This window comes from Gigantopelta aegis, chromosome 1 (genome assembly GCF_016097555.1).
Source record: "Gigantopelta aegis isolate Gae_Host chromosome 1, Gae_host_genome, whole genome shotgun sequence".
Classification (NCBI taxonomy): domain Eukaryota; kingdom Metazoa; phylum Mollusca; class Gastropoda; order Neomphalida; family Peltospiridae; genus Gigantopelta; species Gigantopelta aegis.
In genome coordinates, this window is record NC_054699.1 from 32,799,468 (window position 1) to 32,824,938 (window position 25,471).

The window sequence follows — 25,471 nt, forward strand, 5'->3', positions numbered from 1 at the left end:
ACGGTTAATGAAAAATTGATAAAGACTTATGAAAAGCTTGGATGACGGATGTCTTTGAAATTGCATTTTCGCCATTCTCACCTACATTTCTTCAGTGAAAATATGGGTGACATCAGTGAAGAACACGGCGAAAGATTTCACCATGATATATCAAAATGTTTTATATGGAAAGAAGATATCAAGGGAAATGGGACTGCAACATGATGGGTGACTATCTGTAGTGGTTAGTATGTGATGACTCATCATGTCATCGACGTAAAGTACGAAAAACGTTTCATTTGTGATTTGTAATCTTTGTTGTTGATTTATACCTGCATAGTAGAACATGCAGAATATATATGTAATATTTGTGTTAATAAATGCAATTAGAACTCCATGAATACAGTATTGTGTATATGTCTATGGAGCGAAAAATCTCATTAAAATTCTTAAAACATTTCCTACAAATAGTGAAAGTGAGATTCTGTGACTAAAACTAACAATCTAGAAGAAGTAGTGACATTTTTGTAATCAGTACACTTTAACTAAACATAATCAACACAAAAATTGACATAACTAAGAAGTTAGAACTTTGAATATTTCTGTTACATTGTGTAATGCCCATTATATATCGTCAAATATGCATACCAGTCCGAAAGCCTATATTAAGCATTCCTTTAAGTAACTTTACAACATGTTGTGCACATTGTTAATCACAAAGTTGCGAGAGGTTGTTGAATTAGGCCCCTGTAGACACATTTACTCGATTGTTATCAAGCTGTGATGGCCGAGTGGTTAAGGCGTTGGACTCGAAATCCAATGGGATCTTCCCGCGTAGGTTCAAATCCTACTCACAGCGACTTTTATTTTTACTTTTATTATTATTTATTAAAATTGGACATTTTTTAATATGCTTATTTGTTTTACCTAATATCCAGTTGCGATTAGCTTTAATTAAATACATATGGAAAGACAGAATTGGATTAATAACTCATATGTGTTTTGATGTTCTATTTCGACTCGACAAAAGTGAATGAAAGGTCAGTGCGAAAGTTTACTATATTTAACGACACCACTAAAGCACATTAATTTTAGGAGATAATCATAATGAGTTTTTAGATTTGCGGGTGTTATTGTCTATTTGATCCCGCCAATGTCATTTTTTACTGAAGGCGTTAGCCTGAGGTCAAAAATGAAACATTTGCGGGTATCAAATAGACAATAACACCCGCAAATCTAAAACCTTCATATGGTTATGTCCATTGTAAACTGAATCGTTTTTCTACAGAACTAACTGTATATTTGGTATTTATTTAACAAAATACCTGGCTACAGTCTAACTGTAGACCATTGAATCGTCAACTTCGCCTGTTCCAATTGCTAATGACGTCATTTTCTAATGACATCATTAGCTTTCCGGGTGTTATTTTCATTTGATCCCGGGGGGAAAAATGTAATTAACAAATCACAATACAGAATACACTCGCAGTCAGTTTACAATTGTTTATTTATCATCGGCTATTGGATGTCAAACATTTTAAAACATAGCCTTAGAGAGGAAACCTGCTACATTTTTTTCCTTCAGTAGAAAGGGATCTTTCATATGCACATCTCAAAGACAGGATATCATATACAACGGCCTTTGATATACCAGTCGTGATGCACTGGCTGGAACGACAAATAGCTCAAATGGCCCACAGACGGGTTTCGATCATAGACCGACTGCATATCAAGCGAGTACTTTTCAATTTTTTAAATTAAAAGACCATTATTTATAAATAAAATATATATAAAATATTTATAAAGACAAAAGTGAAAAAGATCGGTGTAAGTAGGACCTTTAACGAGCCCATAACGCTGTTATCGAAACGAAATAGAATAAGTTGTTAATTCAACTATACCTTTCCATATTTATGAAATTAAACTAATTCTAACTGAATAATCGTTAAACAAAATAAGAAATTTAAAACAGACCAATTTGTCATAAATAAGAATGAAAGTAAAATTTACTCGCTGTGAGTAGCAATAGATGATGGAATATCTGGATATGTGATATCATGTCGATTTTTCGTTTTCTTGAATCTTGAAATATCCACCATAGAGAAGTAGCAGTCATTCACATGGTTCTGTGGTTCTCTCCATATTCGGGGTATGTCAAAGGGCATTGAGGGGCGGTCACCTCGCATCCATCCCTCCAAATTCGATCGACCACAAACTACGTGTGCAGTCCATGATTTGTCTTGATCCCCATGTCAATGTCAAGGTTAAACAGAAATGTATTGTACAGCGTATCTAACACATTTATATGGCGTCATTCACAAATAATGAGAGGAAACCCACTAATCCTAACTGAACAATCGTTAAACAGAATGACAAATTAAAAACAGACCAATTTGTCATAAGTAAAAATAAAAGTAAAAGTAAAAAGTCGCTGTGAGTAGGATTTGAACCTACGCGGGAAGATCCCATTGGATTTCGAGTCCAACGCCTTAACCACTCGGCCATCACAGCTTGATAACAATCGAGTAAATGTGTCTACAGGGGCCTAATTCAACAACCTCTCGCAACTTTGTGATTAACAATGCAACGTATGCGAGTTTAAGCGAACTTTCTGAATTAGGCCTCGGATATTTTATTCCATATTGTTTATGTTTTAAATATATTTATTTTACTTGCCAATACTTTGGGTACATTTTTAAAATAATCAAATGGGTTTATATTAATTTTCCTTTGTTGTCTTGCGCTCTAATTGTGCTAACATTACTTAAGAGTGTTTAAGGGAGCTTTGTTTCAGAAACATAACATCCCAGATTGGACAAACGTGTTCCATCTAAGACAGATTAATTTGTTTTATTACTGAAAATATATTTGATTGCATAAACAATAAAAGGATTGAGCACAAGTTTGCCAACTTACCAGGCCCTCTCCTATATGCATACAATAATTATAATGGCGACAATCACTTAATTATAATATAATAAGACAGACGAACAGCGACCACGATCCTTACTCGAATACCAAGATTAGTACAAAAATAAGTTTTTATCGCCATCAATACGGATGTTTATAAACCCGAAATAAAGCGTGAAAATCCGCGTCATTTTCTAAACTAGTCGACTATGGCTTGACTGATATATAGTGATAATCCTAGTTACAGGCGCTGATCGGAAGCCGATATCGGTCCACTGATAAAGCGTTCGCTAACTCACGGTCTTGCCATGGGCATGTTGACAGTAATTTGGAGAATTCCTCAAAACAAATGACTGTTAAAAAAAGGTTAAGGTTTGTTTTGTTTAACGACACCACTAGAGCACATTGATTTATTAATCATTGGGTATCAGTTGGATGATAAACATTTGGTAATTTTGACAGTCTCACAGAAAAAACCACTGGCGTAGCTAGGATTTTATATTGGGGGTGGGGGGTGGCGGTGCAACCCATATTGGGGGGCAACCCACCCTATGTATGTATGTATGTTTGTATGTATGTATTGATGTATGAATATCTATATATTGTATGTATGTCAAGGTTGACTGTTACATACATAGATATTAACGCACTGGCGCAGGGGATAATTAAATCCTTTCTGGCCTCACAAATTGTCCCATGACGTTGTTGGGACTCGAACCTATGGCACTGAATCGTCAGCAACTTTGCAGACTTGCCATGATACCTTTTGAGCTATTGAGGCATCCTGTATGCCTGTCTGTATGTGTGTATGTATGTATGTATGTATGTATGTATGTATGTATGTATGTATGTATGTATATGTATGTATGTATGTGTCTATGTATGATTTTATAAAGTTTAATAGTTTTTGAAAACAATTTGTTTTGGGGGCAATAGCCCTGTGCAACACACACACACACACACACACACACACACACACACACACACACACACACACACACACACACACACACACTCCCATGCCACTGGAGGACTACATGTGTCCATTTTGGGCAACTGTAATAAATGAACAGTTTGCCCTAAAATAAAATGTCAATTCACTTTATCGCAATAAATACAAAACACCATGGCGTCACCAAGTTGGTTTTACAAAAAAAAAAATATATTACACAAAAGTTTGCAATTATACGTGTACCTAAACCAAAGAACACAGTTAAAATAGTTATTATTAGGGGCGACTATTGCGACCAGTTTCACTATTGCAATAGTGATAGTACTATTGTGATAGTATTGCGAGTTCTTAAATCGTTTGATAATAATATGAATAGATATTTCGCAAAACTATTTACCTGTCTTCAAGTGTGTGTGTGTGTGTGTGTGTGTGTGTGTGTGTGTGTGTGTGTGTGTTAGTCTGTGTGTTTGTATGTATGTCTGTGTTTGTACTTATTTATTTGTAATAATGTTACTAGGTAGTGAAATCATACGTTGGTCGTAGACTATATTATTTGACTGTGCATACTATCCAAACTATCGATAATTGGCCAAACAACTGCGATAGTTATCGATAGTTGAATTAACTATCGATACATTGCTATAGAGGCATTGACTATAGCAACATATCGATTGTCCGATGTATTGTTACACCACTAGTTATTATCTCGATCGGATCCCAAAATAGGACATCCTCGGCCAACTCCATACACTGGATACGACGAGCTCCGATTGCGAGTTAGTCTCGTTCAACGCTAACGTTTGCTGCATTCCGTAAACCATACCACAGCTAGGTAACGTGACAGGCCATCACAGAAGGCATAAACACCTCGGATAATAAACGAGTTGCGTTACCATGACACTTCTAAAGCGAGACGTCATTTTGATGACGAATGACGCGACTGTACTGTCACGGCTAGACCGTCCTCTCACAACCATTAACCCACTCGTGAGTACGCGCAAGTCTAGCAGAAGGAGGCTACACATACTAGTACATAGAAGTCATTTCATTTCAACTTATTTTCGTGCTTATATCCAATTAAGGTTCAGGCATGCTGTCATGGGCACACACCTTAGCTATCTGGGCTGTCTGTTCAGGGCCCCGTTCCATGAAGCGATCTTAGCCCTAAGATCACCGTAAAGTCGCACGCCCTAGTTTCAGCCCGCGAAAATTAATTCTAATTTTGGTTAATCTACAAAACTGTAACACACTTAGATCACGTTTTTATAAAATAGAGTCAAAAAGCAGGTTTTATATCGATAAATACCATGGGAATCCCCGTGACCCAATGACTTGAAATAATTTTGAAAGTTAATATTCTGATGTCACCGGTAGATGTCGCTCGAAGCACAGAAATGCCTGTCACGACAAATTTCACAGAGTGTACACAGACTTGGGGTGCGTTCCTTTCACCTCTCCTTGGCATGTTCCAACTGTTCTGTCCTGGACAGCGAAAGGAATGAGTTTGGAACAGGAAGTTACTTTACCAACATGGGTGCTTCTGTTGAGGAAGTGGCTGCTGCAGCAATCATGATACTTGAATAGGAATAAGACGACGATGATAGTCCGTCACTGACCATGTTGACTATACTACAGTGTTTGAAATAATACATTTTATATATAAACCGCAATTAGCCTACATTTGCTATTCGGCACCGGGTACTAGTGGCTAACCTATTATTATTAGCAATTAGATGCACCGTTTATTATTGTTGGTAGTAGTAGTAGTAGTAGTAGTAGTAGTAGTAGTAGTAGTACAGTCTGTAGGAACCAGAGGTGGGGAGGCACTTCCCCTCCCCAGGACGAAAATGTAAGGTTGTTTTTTTGTCCTACTCTATTTAAATAAAGGTAACAATATAGCTTGTCTCCCCCCCCCCCCCCCCCCCACACACACACACACTCCCCACCCCCAAGATTGTATCCCCTCTCCAGATATCGTAAGACTTGGCAAAATTATTGGTTTTAAGGGTTTGTAACGTTTTGTATTGAGATACTTGTCTGAACTTTATTGTTAATGAAAATGTTCAGGAACTGTGAAGAAAAACCTCACAAATGAACGACAAGCAAACGACACCAAATCGGATGTTGATTGCGTGAATCATGCACGAGAAAACAAACCGAACCAAAATGATAACGGTCACGGGTATACCAACGTCTGTGACGTTGAAACGGGAAGATCCCCTCTAAAAATAGATTAGACCTTGTCTGCTCAACGGTTTCTTCTCAGACGCGTATGCGTTTTTAAGAAATACGAAACATTTATTTTGTGGTATTACAAACACCAGGATTACCAGGATTATTAAAAAACACTTCAGGTGAATGGAAATATATATTCTGAATAATAAAATGTAAGTAAAGTGCAATTTTATTTGTGAGAAAATGGGTTTAATAGCGAAAAACAACGGCGTAATGGTTAACAACTGGGGCGTGTCCCTTTAAGTGCATAGCTACCTTATGTACTTAAGGTGATCGTAGCACTAAGATCGCTTCGTGGAACGGGGCCTAGGACAGTGAGTTAGTTGTTAGTGGTTAGTGAGAGAGAAAAGAGGGTGTAGTGGTTTTGTCTTACACCTACTCATTGAGTCGTTAAAACTGGCTCTGGATGGGAGCCGGTACCGGACTGCGACCCCTGTACCTACCAGCCTTATGTCCGATGGCTTAACCACGACGCCACCGAGGGTTGTACGCAGAAGTCAAAAAGTTTGTTTTCTTTAACGCCACCACTAGAACACAATTATTTAAGATGCTAAATGTATTATATGAGATCCTAACCCTCAAAGGATTTCAATATTGTTAAAGAAAGAAATGTTTTATTTAACGACGCACTCAACACATTTTATTTACGGTTATATGGCGTCAGACATATGGTTAAGGACCACACAGATTTTGAGAGGAAACCCACTGTCGCCACTACATGGGCTACTCTTCCGATTAGCAGCAAGGGATCTTTTATTTGCGCTTCCCACAGGCAGGATAGCACAAACCATGGCCTTTGTTGAACCAGTTATGGATCACTGGTCGGTGCAAGTGGTTTACACCTACCCATTGAGCCTTGCGGAACACTCACTCAAGGTTTGGAGTCGATATCTGGATTAAAAATCCCATGCCTCGAGTGGGATCCGAACCCAGTACCTACTAGCCTGTAGACCGATGGCCTACCACGACGCCACCGAGGCCGGTCAATATTGTTAACATATCTGAATTGTCCATTCTATTAACTCCCAATCCTCCAAGTTTTGTATTCCTAAATGACCTGACAAACATTTTACAATCCTTTTAATATAGTCCCCCTTTAGCAATTCTGTTTAAAAATATAACTGTCGTGGAAATGGGGGTAGGGTCACGCAGCGGGTAGATACACACACAACGCTGTGAGTCCTGTAATGCTATCATAAATTGTTCATCCCTAAGGATGTAGGCTTTGACAAAAAGCACTGTGAGCATTCGTCCCCTAGTTGGTCAAACATTTGATAATTCAGACACGTTTGCTTTTGTTTAATGACACCACTAGAGCACAATGATTTATTTATCATCAGCTATTGGATGTCAAACAGAAGAAAGCGGCCACATTTTGTTTTTTCATTAGCAGCAAGCGATATTTTATTTGTACTTTACCACAGACCGGACAGCACATACCACGGCATTTGATATATCAGTCGTGGGGACGGAAAAAAAAACAATCAGAGAAGTTTCGACCCTTTGACTGAAAAATTCGAGAAACTAACTAGACGTATGGTCCATTGTTTTTAAACACTTTTTTTTTTACTTTGGAAAACAAGCATGCTTGAAGTACTGCTAAAGCAATATAAGGAAATGTTTTATTTAACTACGCAATCAACACATTTTATTTACGGTTATATGGCGTCGGACATACACACAGATATTGAGAGAGGAAACCCACTGTCGCCATTTCATGGGCTACTCTTTTCGATTATGTCATGTCATGTCATAGGGTTTTACGTGCACATTCAGAACAAGCTGTTGTAGCGCACGCCTGTCGTGGGCACAAGAGCCGGCCTCGGTCGGCTCTTCCGTCCATGACAGGAACGATTAGCAACAAGGGATCTTTTATATGCACCATCCCACCGACAGGACAGTACATACCACGGCCTTTGTTACACCAGTTGTGCAGAACTGGCTGGGACGAGAAATAGCCCAATGGGCCACCGACGGGGTTCAATCCCACACCGACCGCGCATCGAGCGAACGCTGAGCATTCTTGAAGTACTGCTAAAGTAATAGATGTCCCATATAGGGCTCAACAAACTAAGTTCAAGGGCCATAACAGTGAAAAATAGTCAAATTCCCATAACAGTGAAAAATAGTCAAATTCCCATAACAGTGAAAAATAGTCAAATTCCCATAACATTGAAAAATAGTCAAATTCCCATGAAAGTGAAATTTGATCTGTAACTCAACATGAACAAGCAATAAACAAAATCTCAGTGTCTTGTGACATTCCGAAACAACCATCCCCACCCCCAACATACACACATAAACACACAAAAAAAGGTCGATAGACAGACAGACCATAGGCGTACGTACGGGCTACCATTTTTTATAGAGGGGCAGACTGGTTTTTGCCCGAATTGAAATGAAATGAAATGTTTTATTTAACGACGCACTCAACACATTTTATTTACGGTTATATGGCGTCGGACATATGGTTAAGGACCACACATATATTGAGAGAAGAAACCCGCTGTCGCCACGTCATGAGCTACTCTTTTCGATTAGCAGTATAGGATCTTTTATATGCACCATCCCACAGACAGTATAGCACATACCACGACCTTTGATATGCCAGTCGTGGTGCACTGACTGGAACTATTTCCCGAATTAAATAAAAATGCCTGAAACCGCATAATAACATTTATTCTTGTTAGAATTACTACCAAACAGCTATATATGGATGCAAACGAATCATTATTAATTTTTACATGGACTGTAACTAATTTTTAGGGTAGAATGATAGACATACATGGTAAAAAAAGGTTTTAGTTTAGCACATTTTGCAAGACTATCTCTATGATGCTTGTTCGAACTTGAGGTTTTGCTCTCATCCTGCCCCTGTCCCCTGTCTCGTACGCTTATGAGACAGACAAATGTACCGACGGAAACGAAATCTATAATCCCCTTCCACTTCACCGATAGGGGGAATAAACAATCTTATTTCTGTTTTACTGAAGAAGTCATCTTCGCAGATCGTAATGATTTATAAAAATTACTTATGTTGCTGAGACGCTGTTACGACGTAATAAAATTAGGACGTGTGACATCGGTGACAACACCTCAATCTCCGAACGACGAAATCGTGAGCGCTTTCTAGTTACACCCGTTCTAACCGCGGCCAAATCAGAGTTAATGTATGCAAATATGCAAGGCGTTGACGTCTTATCCATGTTCCTTTGCATACAACAGTGTTACATTACAGAATTGGGTTTCCGCAGTCACTGGCATTCTGTATAATAGGAATGACATTTACACAAAAAAATTCCTTTCTTCTTTAAAAAAAAAAAAGATATATATTTTGTGGTTTTTCGTTATTATCGTGGGTTTTTTGTTCTTGTATTTTTTTCATGGTACAATACATATTATGTTTTTAATAAAAAAAACAGCAAAGGCTTGCGGGTAGCAATTGTCTTATCGTATAAAACATTAAATTTTATGAAGTCATTCAAAAGCGAATCACGTTTGTTTTATTGCTTTTAGCTAACTGCACCTGGAAATAAAAAACAACAGATTAAGCCTTGACACACTAATTTGCTTATCGTAAACTTTGTTTGTTTTTTTGTGATGTCACTTAAAATATAGCTCATATTTTATTGTTTTTTAAGTACATGTACTTGGAAATGCAGAATATGTTTACGCCACGTCAGGTTAAATAACGCATACATTTAAACTTTATTTTCCATGTCTAATACAACAAGAAGGTAAACGTGTTTGAAAATGACACAAAAGGTTTTGTTTTGTATGTAATGTTTGTTTGGATTCTTTTATTATTATTGTTTGGGTTTTTTTGTTGTTGTTGTTGTTTGTTTTTTTGTTTTGTTTTTTAAATTTTATTTAATTTTGGGGGTTTTGGGTTTTGGTTATTTTTGGTGGTATTTTGTTTGGTTTTGTTGTTTGTTTGTTTTTTTTTGTTTGTTTTTTTTTTTTTTTTTTGTTTTTTTTTTGGGGGGGGGGAGCGGACTGATTTGTGTTGCGTTTTACTCTCTCTTTCTCTCTCTCTCTCTCTCTCTCTCTCTCTCTCTCTCTCTCTCTCTCTCTCTCTCTCTCTCTCTTTGGGGGGGGGGGGGGAGGTGACGGGCCTTGTTCTTCCTTTTTTCTCCCTTTCTTTCTTTATTGTGACCGCAGGTTTTCATTCACTCACTCCATCATGTCCAGTTTTAAATCTTCATCACATCATCAGCAGACACCGAACGCCGACGTGTTCTGGGAACGACGCGGTGCCATCATTCTGATTCCATGATTAGGCCCGTGTGAAAACTGCGCCGTGGTCTGAGTTGGTATTTATCATTTCCATCACACGCTAGAATACCTGTCTGTTTGAGAGGAAGAAAGTGTGACCCGCCCCGTGTATAACGATTAGGTCGATTAAAACTGTCATGTTTGTTAATTTTATATTGCGCTCTATACGTGTATTTACTTATTTATTTTATTTTTATAATGCGCAAAAAGAAAACCCGTGTTTTAATGTTGTTTGTTTTTTGTTTTTTTTTGTTGTTGTTGTTGTTGTTGTTTGTTGTTGTTGTTGCTGTTGTTGTTATTGTGGTTTGTTTGCCTGGAACCGGCCTCGGTGACGCAGTGGTTAAGCCATCGGACTACAGACTGGTAGGTACAGAGTTCGCAGGCCGGTACCGACTCCAACCCAGAGCGAGTTCTTAAGGGCTCAATGGGTAGGCGTAAGGCCACTACACCCTCTTCTCTCTCACTAACCACTAACCAACTAACAACTAACCCACTGTCCTGGACAGACAGCCCAGATAGCTGAGGTGTGTGCCCAGGACAGCGTGATTGAACCTTAATTGGATATAAGCACGGAAATAAGTTGAAATGAATTAAATGTTTGCCTGGTGTTTAAAGCTGCGACTGTCAGATGAATATTATCATTTACTAGTACCCCTGTTTTCCTGTAATTCATCTATATCATATAAAACATAGGGTATAGTAATTAAGCAATATAATGGGGTAGTGGGATAGTAATAAACGTAACTGTTGTACTTTAAAGGCGATGCAAACCATGCGAGTATCTCGTACGACAATAGCCGAGTACAACCGATGAAATGGTAATGCTGTCTTGTCACAATCGGCAATTCTTGTGGGGTTTTTCGTACGATGCACTCGTATCGTGTGTGTGTGTGTGTGTATGTATCTGTGTGTGTCTGTCTATATCTGTGTGTGTGTGTGTGTATGTGTGTGTGTGTATCTGTGTGTGTGTGTGAGTGTGCGTGCGTGCATGCGCGTGCGTGTGTGTGCGAGGGGCGGACGTAGCCCAGTGGCAAAGCGCTCGCTTGATGTGCGGTCGGTCTGGGATCGATCCCTGTCGGTGGGCCCATTGGGATATTTCTCGTTCCAGCCAGTGCAATACGACTGGTATATCAAAGGCCGTGGTATGTGCTGTCCTGTCTGTGGGATGGTGCATATAAAAGATTCCGGGTTTCCTCTCTACGACTATATGTCAAAAACACCAAGTGTTTGACATCCAGTAGCCGATGATTAATAAATCAGTGTGCTCTAGTGGTGTCGTTAAACGTGTAGCGTCACCTTATGGCTGTGCAAACCAGTAGGAACCCGCGGGGAGCGGAGGTATTTGCCTCCTTTACCCCCCCCCCCCCCCCCCCCCCTTACACACACACATACACTTGAGGACAAAAATGTATGTTTTTACTACTCCATATAAATGAAGATTGAACTCTGACCTGTGTCCCATCCCCAGTTCGAGATACCGTCTCTACGGGACTGCACCATATTATATTATTAATGACAGGAGTTTATGAAATTTGTTGTTGTGTTGGTATTTCTTACCCCCACCCCCATCCCCACCCAACGCTATGGACATAACGCAGATCTTGTATTGACAACCATCCGTTCATTCATTCATTCATTCGTTCGTTCGTTCGTTCGTTCGTTCGTTCGTTCGTTCGTTAGTTCGTTCGTTCGTTCGTTCGTTCGTTCATTCATTCATTCATTCATTCATTCATTCATTCATTCATTCATTCATTCATTCATTCGAAGATATTATTTTTGTGCTTATATCTAATTAAGGTTCAAGCACGCTGCACACTTCAGCCATTTGGATTATCTGACCAGTACATTTGGAAAGTGATTAGTGACAAATAAGTCGGTTTAGTGATTGCAATTACATATCAAATATGTTTTTCTACATAAAATATTAATGGCTGTATATTAAACGTGTTTCTGATCGTTCTAATATTTGTACTAGCGTAAATTTCATTTTAGTCGGTTTAGTGATTGCAATTACATATCAAATATATTTTTCTACATAAAATATTAATGGCTGTATATTAAACGTGTTTCTGATCGTTCTAATATTTGTACTAGCGTAAATTTCATTTTATTTTCTAAAATATATTTTTCCGTACGTACGAAATTATTTGAAGACAAAATCCAGTTTGGGCTTCTTACAAATGTTAAGACGATCAGAAACACATTAAACATACAGACACTGATATTCTAAAGAAGAAAATATATTTAATATGTAAGTTTAATCGTAGAAATATTTTATTAGTCGGAAACATCTTATAATGCGGCAAACTCAGGAATGTCCCTTTAAGTGTGAATAAATAAGCATTTCGATTAGTTATAAACGTAGTCCGAAAATATATAGTTTAGAATATAGATACAAATATGAAATAGACAAATCATTAAAAAAAAAAAAAATAATAAAATATGAAATAGCTTTACAGAAAGAGAAATATTCGGTCTATTATAAATGTTAAAGTTTGTTTTCTTCTACATTAATCATCGGCGAGTGGATGTCACATATGTGTTAATTTTGACACGTAGTTTTCAGAGGAAAACCGTCACGTTCTTTTTCAGTGGCAGCAAGGGATCTTGCACTTTCACACAAACGGGACAGCACATACCACGGCCTGTGATATACCAGTCATGGGGTACTGGGTGGGACAGGGAAAGACAATAGTTGTCAAGTGGATTCCATTTTACGATTCAAGCATTCCAGACAGGTACAGTTGCATACCATACACTGTAGTGCATATATAATGCTTGCGTCACAGGATCGAACCACACTGGTGGAGCCATTCAACGGATTGGGGTTTTTTCGCGTTCCAACCAATGCACCATAACTGCTCAAAGGCCGTGGTATGTGCATATAAAAGATCCCTTGCTACTAACGGACAAATGTAGCGGGGTTTCCTTTTTAAGACTATATGTCAAAATTACTAAATGTTTCACATCCAATAGCCCTTGAGTAATAAATCAATGTGTTCTAGTGGTGTCGTTAAACAAAACACTTAACTTTAGTATAATGCTATTTGTGTAGTTAAATGAGTGGGCCAACACACGTATGAATCAGAATTGCACTGGGTTATTTTAAGGTGTAGTTCCCAGGTTCCCCAAGCCTTGCTTAATTTATTTTACAGAGTTAATAGCTACAGTTTGATAGTATTAATTGTGCCACGCTTAGGTTGCTTTCCAATTGACAAAAGTGTGCAATAAATCTGTATAACCGCACACTTTTTAAACCCCACCTCTCACGGATCGAAACTTCCTTATTGCGTCATGCAACGTCACTTAGGGGCGTTTTTCAAGTTTATGCGGTAACTCATTCATGGTAAGCATGATTATTTGCACACCTTCGAGTTACACCAGATAAACACTGCCCCTGTCGCACTCCATACCACCGACTTTATCATTTTATGCGGTAACTATATATAACAAAGCGTAAATAAAAACAATGTGGGCGTATTATCAATTTTGCCTCATAAGCGTAAATCGTATATATTCTGTTGCTAAGCAGCTTTTGTCTCCAGGGCAGGACGTAGCCCAGTGGTAAAGCACTCGCTGAATGCGCAGATCAGTCTGAGATCGATCTCCATCGCTGGACCCATTGTGCTATTTTTCAGTCCATCAAGTGCACCACGACTGGTACATCAAAGGCCGTGGTATGTGCTATCCTGTCTATGGGATGGAGCATATAAAAGATACCTTGCTACTAATGGACAAATGTAGCGGGTTTCCTCTCTAGGACTATATGTCAAAGTTACAAAATATGTGACGTTCAATAGCCGATGATTAATAAATCAATGTGCTCTAGTGGTGTCGTAAAACAAAAGAAACTTTCAACTTTTATTTCCACGTTCACCGTTTTCCAGTACGAATAGATAACCGTAATCGTAAGCAGTTTCGTTAAATATTCAAAAAGGTTACCCACGAACCTTCTAGACATTGTGCCCTTGGTCAAGACATCTTGACAATGTGCCCTTAGTCAGGACACCTTGCGCCTTACTTACAATCTAATTAAAATTAGTTCCACTGGTTCATTACTATTACCTGTGGATCTAACAGCACCCCGTTGGAGCTCATGTCCAGTTGACCAATCAAAACCTTACTTGCAAAATCATACCAGTGATTTGAAAAGAATTTGAAAACATTCGGGATTATGCCGAGGGTATACGAAATGATTCGGTTGAATTACGAAGTATGCCAGAAACTAATTTCAATATAAAATTTTATATAAAATTCGGTTCAAGACGAAAAAAAAAAACCGTGATGGTATAACCATAAAATCTGTTTATACTAGTATACAATCTACAGTTTATTACTGCACTTTTCTCCCCTGTTTTTTTAATGTTGAAATAGACCAACAAGTTCGTCCATTGCTTAAATAGTCTCGCCCGATATTTTTAGAATTTGTATGCTCCCGAATAACGCTATAAAAGTGTAATTGGTCGATATTTAAATTGTTATTTATAGATGAAATGTCACCTAGACATGGGAGTCCACGCAATTCTGTTAGATCTACTGGTAGACCAGCAGAGCTAATTTTATTCAGATTGCCTTGCTTACTAAACTTAAATCATTTCGCAATAGTACCCATAGATATTACGGCCCCTGATTATACACCAGGAAGAACTGGTTATAGCAACAACAAAAATGAAAGACCAAAAAAAATTTAAAATGCTGTTATGTATCGTACTAAATTAAGCTATTCACCAACTTCTCCGCCTGGAGATACTATTTACGGCCGATTGTCGAATAATTTTTTGTCTAAATCACACATTAACCGATAAAGGCAATAAACTGGTATTGGGAAAACACGGTAATTCGAAACACCCAGATGGCATAGAGAGATATGGCCCACATAGGTATGCGCCAAGGGGGATGCATGTATTAATAGACGGCCCAATACGGACGCGGATTTACGCCGCACTGCAAGCTATGACAGACGACAAAACCAGAAAGTGTCATAAAGCGGTTTTCTGATTTACTAGAGTGACATCGATGACCCACTGCGGCGGTTAGCTTATAAATCGCCTTCAGGGGCTTGGGATAGAACATAATACATAGTGTGTTTTTCACGTGAAAAACAACAATAATTCTGTTTTCTTCATTCATTGGTCTCAGCGCTCGCGGTCGGTCCAGGATCGATCCCCGTCGGTGGGCCTATTGGGCTATTTTTAGTTTCAGCCGGTGCACCACGACTGGTATATCAAAGACCATGGTATGTGGTATCCTGTTTGTGGGATGATGCATATAAAAGATCCATTGGTACTAATGGGACAAAAAATGAAGCAGATATTTTCTCTAAAACTATATGCCAAAATTATCAAATGTTTGACGTCCAAAAGCGGCGATTATAGCCGATGATAAATAAATCAATTTGCTCTAGTGGTGTCGTTAAATAAAATAAACTTTAACTTTGTATGTAGAAAAAATTATTTTATTTTTCTTCATTCATTGATCCAAGATGTGTGCATTACACATTTTAATATATGTATTTTAATTAGTTGCCGATCGTTGATATTACGTATCAACGATGATTGATAATGTGACATAATAATGACAGAACTATAATATTCATTCATTCACTACAACAAACTTAGGTCAGTCTCTTTAAAAACAGGGTTTTAAACTGTGGGAGAGAGTCAGAGAGAGAGAGAGAGAGAGAGAGAGAGAGAGAGAGAGAGAGAGAGAGAGAGAGAGAGAGAGAGAGAGAGAGAGAGAGAGAGAGAGAGAGAGAGAGAGAGAGAGAGAGAGGAGGGGGGAGAAGCAGATAGGGTTGGCGTGAGAAAGAGACAAAGAAAAAATAGCGAAAGGGAGGGAGAGAGAGAGAGAAAAAAAAAAAACAGAAGAGAGAGGATGATAGAGGGAAGGAGAGAGAGAGAGAGAGAGAGAGAGAGAGAGAGAGAGAGAGAGAGAGAGAGAGAGAGAGAGAGAGAGAGAGAGAGAGAGAGAGAGAGAGAGAGAGAGAGAGAAAGGGAGAGAAATAGTAGCATAGAACGAGGGAAAAAAGAGTTAGAAAGAATGAGAGAGAAAGAGACAGAGAGAGATCCTTCTAATAGATGCACGTCGTGTGAAGGGTGGGGTTTTACGTGTACGTCATATGATGGTGGGGGGACTTTAGGTGGTATAAATTATTGCAACTATATATACAATTAACGTGAGGTAGGGCAATAGGTTGCCAGTGTGCTATTTATGCTACATAATAGTGATATGCAGATATAAAATTTAATGTTCAGGGCTAAATCGTTCTCCGCTCCCCTCTTCATTTTAATGACTAATATTGAGTAGCCTTCCTCTTAATGAATTCTGAGATCTAGCACTGTCTATCATTCACACCTTTACACACCTCGAGAGCTTCTTTCACTGAATATGAATTACAATGAAACAAGTAGGATTCAGAATTAAAGGGACATTCCCGAGTTTCCTGCATTGTAAGATGTTTCCGACTAATAAAATACTTCTACGATTAAACTTACACATTAAATATATTTTCTTGTTTAGAATATCAATGTCCGTATATTCAATGTGTTTCTGGTCGTCTTAATATTTGTAAGAAGCCCAAATTGGATTTTGTCTTCAAATAATTTCGTACGCACGAAAAAATTGTTTTTAGGAAATAAAATGAAATTTAACCTAGTACAAATACTAGAACGATCAAAAACCACTAATATTTTATGCAGAAAAATGTATTTGATATGTAATTACAGTCGTCAAAAAGTATCCATTAGACGATAACATCTTAAAAATTGCAGCAAACTCAGAAATGTCCCTTTAAGATAATAAAAGAGTGGCCAAGTTTGTCAATAAAATAAATATTAATAATGCTGACTTAACAGTTCTATTTTGTTTTTATCACCCGCAACAAAATTATGAACATTTTCCTTTCACCCCTTTAAAGTCTTCATTAAAAAAAGAAAAAAGAAAAAAAGGAGGCTGTACGCTTAAAAAAGAGCAACCCAATGGGTTTGTTTTTTAAGCCAGAAAAAAAAGCAAGCACTTGAATATATTTAGGGGAACGGGCCTTGGTTCACTCCCCCGCTACCCCTGGATCCACCCGTGAAGTTCACGAGAGAATCAAAACATGACATGCCCTTTTTTAGCGAATTGTATATGTAGGGCTCCCTGTGAGAAGCGAACTTACTGACCATCAAACTGACAAGTGCATCCACTCGATCATCTCACGACCTATTATAAAGTTAGCTTACTTTCATCGGCGAAAATTAACATTCACATGCACGCAGTACCTTTCTCTGTGTGTCTGCCTGTCTCTGGGTATCTGTCTGTCTGTCAATTATTTTGTCTGTCTGTCTTGTCTGCATATATGTATGTATTTTCATCCTCCTAATACTTATATACATAAACAGCGTTTGAAAATATTTATTTAAATAATTAAGTAACGCATTCAATAAATTGAAATTAAAAAATATTGTCTCAAATCTAAAATAATAATTTTCTTTTAGATGTGGAAATGGACACTAAGCTTGATTAATCTACAAACCTGTAACACATTTGGATGAAATTACAACAGAGTGAAACATGACTCCGTGACGTTGAAACAGGGAAATACCCTTAACAATAGATCTCGTCCCCATAACTGTTACATGTCAGAACTACGTCCGGGTTTGTTTGTTTGTTGTTGTTTTTTATTATTCATTTTATGGTATTAAAACTACTCGAATAACCAGATGTACGGAAATGGATAATCTAAATAATAAAAGATAAATAATGTCTGATTTCAGTTGTCAAAAACAGCTCTAATAGTAATAGAGAAAATTACGTCATAGCTATTGAAAGGAAAGGAAAGGAATGTTTTATTTAACGGCGCACTCAACACATTTTATTTACGGTTATATGGTGTCAGACATATGGTTAAGGATCACACAGATATTGAGAGAGGAAACCCGCTGTCGCCACTTCATGGGCTACTCTTTTCGATTAGCAGCAAGGGATCTTTTATATGCACCATCCAACAGACAGGATAGTAGCGAGAAATAGCGCAATGGGCCCACTGATGGGGATCGATCCCAAACCGAACGCGCATCAAGCGAGCGCTGTACCACTGGGCTACGCCTCGCCCTCATAGCTATTGAAAAAAAAGTAAAGTTTGTTTTATTTAACGACGCCACTAGAGCACATTGATTTTTTATCTTATCATCGGCTATTGTACGTCAAACATATGGTCATTCTGACACTGTTTTTAGAGGAAACCCGCTGTCGCCACATAGGCTACTCTTTTTACGACAGGCAGCAAGGGATCTTTTATTTGCGCTTCCCACAGGCAGGATAGCACAAACCATGGCCTTTGTTGAACCAGTTATGGATCACTGGTCGGTGCAAGTGGTTTACACCTACCCATTGAGCCTTGCGGAGCACTCACTCAGGGTTTGGAGTCGGTATCTGGATTAAAAATCCCATGTCTCGACTGGGATCCGAACCCAGTACCTACCAGCCTGTAGACCTTTAGTGTGTATTTACTATGTAATGAAATAGGTTTTCTATCAATTATAATCGTAATGTGACATAGTATAATTATACTGATTGTCGACAAGGACGTCCCAGGGCTAAACAAAATTGATTTGATTTGATTGATTGAAACTGACGTTTTATTTCTTATGAAATTTAACAATTAATTAGAGGTTTTCCCAATGAATGAATGTATGAATGAATGAATGAATGAATGAATGAATGAATGAATGAGTGTTTAGCGACGCCCCAGCACAAAAATACACATCGGATATTGGGTGTCACAAATGTTAAGTATATGAAAATATTATGATATATATATTATTATATATATATATTCATATATATATATATTTATGTAAAACCACAGTGTAAAGAGCTGTGGGGGTCCCAACTTGAGACGCACTCCTCTATACATATATGATGTTAACAATTATATATGAGTAAGCCTAATATTAAATACATGTATATTTTTGAAAAGAAAGAAAAAAAGAATGAATTAATGAAAAACCTTATTAATAGTGTTGTCGACCTACATATTTGTATACCATCTTACCATCTCATTTTTATGATTAAAAAGGATCCATTAGTTGGAACCATATTACAATAGCATCAAACTCAAACAGTCTATTTAACACAAAATTCAACCTCTAATAATAATTTTAAAACTTGGTGAAGATGGACGTCTCCCAATGTTCGACGAATGTTTAAGAAATCCACTGTCTCTCACGGACGTTTAGGCTAGTGCCCTATGTATTATAGTAAAACAGTTGATAATTTCCACTAGTCCAGACCACAAATGGACTAGCCGGGACCAAGGGCTAGTGGATTTGTCGAATCCCGCGTCTTCTCTCATTTAAAATTACAATTCTTATTTCATATAGCCACTTAACTCGCAATGCTGGTCAATGCAAATATTAAGGCACGACACGGAATATGTTACTATACTGCCACCAATAATTTTAGAATCTGATAATCTACATGTTTTTCACCTGTAATCACAATGAGAGATGTCTGTTCAGTTTATGGTTCTGCTATTTTGGCGTGTTTTGGCACAAGCACAGGTATATGACATGTGATTGACACTGTTAAAATAAGTCGACATATAGTTGGAAGGTTGGTTTTTGAAGAAGAAAAAACTTCTGTTTTTTATTTCGTATGAAGTAGTATTTTACATTATAACAGAAATGTCCACATCGCTTCCACTTTCAAGCAATGGTTACGTACTCTATATTATTAATTCAACCAACATAGATAAATTTGCGTGTGTGATTAATTCAGAAGAGAAGAAATTCCATTGTGCTGTTAATATTTCTTTAATTAAACTAAATAAGGACCGTGATATATCTTGTATTGTCTGTGGGAGAAATGGCTATAAATGATCGCTTCATGTAGCGGGTTTCCTCTGAACACAACGCGTCTCAAAATGTATCAAATATTTGAAATCCAATAGTCGGTGATTAATAAATCGATTGACAGTTGACGATAAGCGTTGTTTACTAAAAGATTAGGTTTGTTTGCATTTTGCATTAATTAATAAATGATAAAGTCTATGCTCTTGATGTTTGGACCATTGAAAAAGAGCTGACTTTTATTTTTTCATCGTCGAAACGTGGAAAATAGTCTTGATATTATTATTTGGTGGTATTTCATCAACGTGGATTGTTCTATAGTTAGTAAGTGCTATATAACGTGTTGGTGCGAGCTTGCAACTTTCAGTAACAAATGTAATTATTCTTTAATTATTGTTTCCCTGCTTGAACACTATATCTATGATATAATTAATTTGCACAGGAAGAATTTAGCAACTGAAGGGGCCAGTTATATTTCAATTCATTTTTCAATGGGGGCAGGGGCAATGCATTCTCAAACGTTGGGGAAATGTGTTCTCTGCACCTCCCTCTGTTTCAGATGCCTATGAAGGTGTTTCTGTTTTCTTTTCTTTTTTATATCGTGTATGCCCAACATTATGTAGGTTTACTAATGACGTTGAAGAATCGTTTCAATGCTTACCAAATTGTTCTTCGCAGCATCCCAGTATTCCTGGCTATTCGGCTGGACAGACGAGGATCGGGGACGTTCAAAGTTCTTAATCCACGAAGGAGTCAGTGCCATTGTCAAAACATATCCTTCCGAACCATTTTCCAAAACCAAAAAATTAAACAGTCAAAAATCATTGTTTCTACTTCCTACAGCATTTCGAGCCGGTTTCCTTCATCGTGAACACGTTGAAACGGCAGCGCATGTGTCTGAGCGGCGTATTGGACGTGACAGCAACCACACGTGACTTCCGTTAACAGACGACAGAAGTGAAGCAGAAGACAAGACTTTGACGAACCAAGTGACTAACTCGAACAATCACGAAACAATAGCTTGTGTGTATTGTTCCTAATATTTCTTTCACGTAGAAATAAGGGACGTTACTGCACGCGGAATATATTCACATGGGAAGGGTCTTCAGTGATCTGAAATGCCCCTGGCCAAAAAAATGTAGGAATGCCCGTATTTGCCTTTAGTTTTGGTAACTTTTGTCAGCTACGCCCAAGGCATGATACGTTTTGGCACTGTTGCATGACCGCCGTGTTATACATATGTTACAATAATTTTCGCTGCGAAATCTATTTTGAAACTCAAACAAGACGAAGATCAATTAAACGTAACCGTTTTATAATGACATTGTTAATTAATTAACCCGAATCATTTCGCCATAGCTCACACAGCATTTCGCTGGCCTATAAATTGAGATGCATGTTGTCGAATACACGGGGTCTTTGTTAGATAATAGTTTATCTACAACGACGGTTGTCCCAATGACATTTAGTCGACACTTAACTTCAGGGAAATAGTTGTAATAAATAGTTTTTATTTCCATTGCCAGGTAATGATGAAGCAAATGTGCAGGTGTATTTGTTGAGGAACGGCAGCAGTTGATGCGATTCAGGTTAAAAACTAGAATATGCGACTTTAACTTGTTTTAATTGATTACCTTTCTTGTATTAAACTGTTACGGATGTCACAGTAAAAAATTAAGATATACTGGAATAATGATTTCAGAGTTTGTAATGATTGTTACATCATTTGTCTGTTTTACTTTCGCAAATCGTTGAGTGTATCATTCATCTGGAAAGAGATTTATTACGAAACAAAATAAATATAATATATTGTTTATGGGATTTGTTGTCATGTGAACAAATTAATATAGATATTTACGAAACCGCAAAAGTGTTTTATGATTTATATTTTCTGTTTTAAACTCTTTTTAGGAATGGTTACAATTTGATAATCTGACGAACGTGGTTTAGTTAGTTTTGTTTAGCTTGATTAGCCGGTGTTTATTTTTTTAGGTTTGGTTTTGTTTCGTTTTGGGTGGTTGGTTGTTTTATTTGTTTTGATTGTTTGTTGTTTGTTTGTTTGGTTTTTTGTTGTTGTTGGGTTTATTTTAGTGGGGTTTTTTTGTTGTTGTTTTTTTGTTGGTTTTTTTGGAGGGGGGGGTTTGTTGTTGTTTGTTTTTTTGGTTCTTTTTGTTGTTGCCTTTTTGGTTATTTTTCTTTATTTTGTTATTGTTGTTTGGGGTTTGCTTGGTTTTTGGTTGTTTTTGTTTGTTGTTGGGATTTTGTTTTTTTTAATTTGTTGTTGTTGGGTGTTTGTTTGTTTTTTTTGTTTTTTTTTGTGTTTTGGGGTGTTTTTGGGGGTGGGTTTTTTTTTTTTTTTTTTTTTTTTTTTTTTTTTTGGGGGGGGGGATCAGTGTTTCCACATTTCTTAAAGGTGTTTCATGTGTTTTGTTTGTTACTGGGTTGTTTTTACTAGGTTATTATTTATTTTGAGATTTTGTGGCGTGGGCAGATTTCCTCTATTATTATGTTATATACTTGTGTGGTGTGCGTTGTTGTTTTGTTTTGTTTGTTTTTTGTTGAGTTTGTTGGGTGTTTTTTTAATTGTTCTTTTATTGTTGGAGGTTTGGGTGGCGTTTGTTGTGCCCCCGCCCCCCACCCCCCACCCCAAGGTCGCGAACCCGGACCACACATTTATTAGGCCGTATACACACACTGACATTATTACTAACAATCTTTAGATAATATTTCATATTTTCTATCAAATGCGATTTATGTCTTGCCACTTCAGTATTTATTGGCCTAGTCCGAGGAGAAATAAGGCATTCCATACCTATTTGATTCGTTCCGATGTGTATAGTATTAAAAATTTATACTGTATTTTTATGTCATACCGACAAAGGATGACATGACACCCACGTCTCTGGTGTGCTGATGCATAAAATTATACTATAATTACATAGACAAGAACAATGTTAGTCTTATTTGAAACATTACGTGTCGATTCGTTCGAAGAAGACAGAAATAAAAAGAACAGAAAAGTGTTATCCGACATCGAGGTATCACTTTTTAAAATCTTTATTATTTTGTTGAAATGTCTTGAAATATTTATCAAAATAATATTAAAACTGATCGGTTCACCAAAACGAATGCCCGTGAATATCTCCGGTTTAACTACATAAAAGATGAGTCAGCTTATACATGTATATCGTATCAATTACTTTGTACCGGATACTAAGGAGCAAAACGATACACGATAACCAACGTTTCCTCCCACCACCACCGAGGGGAAAGACGTGGGTGGGGAAGGATAAAGCACACGCCTTGGTGTGCGGTCAGTCAAGGATCGATTCTGTTGCTGGGCTCATTGTTTCTAAAGTTTGTTTGTTTGTTTTGTTTAACGACACCACTAGAGCACATTGATATATTAATCATCGGCTGTTGGATGTCAAACATATACCTTACAACATATGCTGTTTGCTGTATCCTGGGCAGCTAAAAAAAGCTTCTTTTTTATTGTTATATTGTGTTGGATGACATACACTACAACATATGCTGTTTGCTGTATCCTGGGCAGCTAAAAAAAGCTTCTTTTTTATTGTTTTGTTTAATGACATCACTAGAGCACATTGATTTATGAATCATCGGCTAGTGGATGTCAAACATATGGTTATTTTGACACAGTCATAGAGAGGAAACCTGCTACATTTTTCCATTAGTAGCAAAGGATCGTTTTATATGCATCATCCCATAGACAGGATAGTACATACCACAACCTTAGACATACGGAAATAGCCCAATGAGCCCACCGACGGGGATCGATCCTAGACCGACTGCACATCAATCGAGCGTTTTACCACTGAGGTACGCCCGCGCCCCCCCCCAGCAAGGGATCTTTTATATTCACCATCCGAGTGACAGGATAGTACATGCCACGACCTTTCTTACACCAGTTGTGGAGCACTGGCTGGAACAAGAAATGACCCAATGGGCCCACGGACGGGAATCGATCCTAGATCGAATGCGCATCAGGCGAGCGCTGTACCACGGATCTATGTCAACCCCCCTCCACCCCCCCCCACACACACAGACTCGAATGCTGTTGCAACCAGTTTCCCATAAAAGCATTAACTAATAGCATGATGAGGAGTGTAGCTCATAATTCTTCATATTATTGCACCTCTGTTTTACACACACACACACACACACACACACTCATACTCACACACAATCTCACACACACACACAATCTCACACACACACACACAATCACACTCACACACGCACGCACACACTCACACACACAATCACACGCACGCACACATACACACATGCACACTCACACGCACACACACACACACTCATACTCACACTCACACACACACACACACACACACACACAATCACCTTTTATATTTTACTTGTCACTGTGGATACCAACCCCAATATCAAAAGCCTGGCTATGTTAATGAGCACGGTATGACCACAATGTAAACAGAGAAATTAAATAAATATATAATACACAAAATAGTTTATTCCAATAATTCTACAACCAATATTTAACAAATGTGGAATGGAAAACGAGCACAAATAAGTTATTAAATCATTTACACTTGAACAACATAACGCGCATGTATATTATAAATGGTGATCTAGGGAACACACACATAAAACACCACAAAGATTATGAATGAACTGTGTAAATGACTAACTACCCGAAAATCATAAGTAAAAGTCTAAACTGGACGGATATAATATAATCACAATTATGACACATAGAAATATTTTAGTGTCACCATTAAGAACGGATTACAACTAATATTGTGGTAAGAATGATGGAAATACATGGTGAAAAGGTTTCAGGCCAGCTAATTTATCCAAATATCTCTATTGTTTTTGCTTGAATTTAAGCATTTATTCCAGCACTGGGGGAGGCAGTTGTTATAGGTATCCCCAAACATTAACGTCAGATATGTTATAGTAACATTATATAATATGTAACCATAGTATTTGTATTAGGGGTTTCTGTTTGGGGGTACCTGTGCCCTTGCCCCCATCTCGTACACTTATGACCGTTATACATATATACTATATTCTACAATATTAATAATACACATTAAAGATACCCCATTATATTATGCAGTAAAAACTTGATTCTGCTTCACATAAAATGTAATTTGATAATGTGTAAATTAGTGACAGGAAAAGCTGTAATAGTCTAAACCATTTTACACTGCATAAAAAAGGAGATCCATTATCCTAAAAACTTGGGTCGTTCTATGATCGCTATGTGTATTTATTAAGAGAA

At 37.6% G+C, this 25,471-nt stretch overlaps 1 protein-coding gene and 2 non-coding genes across 3 annotated transcripts in view; 1 reads left to right on the top strand and 2 right to left on the bottom strand.

Annotated features, from left to right (window-relative positions):
• LOC121373963 overlaps positions 1-21,158 on the bottom strand; it is a 57,653-nt gene extending 36,495 nt beyond the window's left edge. The window contains exon 1 of the mRNA XM_041500821.1: positions 20,846-21,158. Within this exon, the coding sequence (XP_041356755.1) occupies positions 20,846-20,947 (102 nt within the window). The 5' untranslated portion in view covers positions 20,948-21,158. The remainder of the gene's footprint in view (positions 1-20,845) is intronic.
• On the top strand, positions 757-838 carry Trnas-cga. The gene has a single exon. It is a non-coding gene; the product is annotated as a tRNA-Ser (tRNA).
• Trnas-cga lies at positions 2,409-2,490 on the bottom strand. Its single transcript has one exon. It is a non-coding gene; the product is annotated as a tRNA-Ser (tRNA).
• Positions 21,159-25,471: the final 4,313 nt, after the last annotated feature.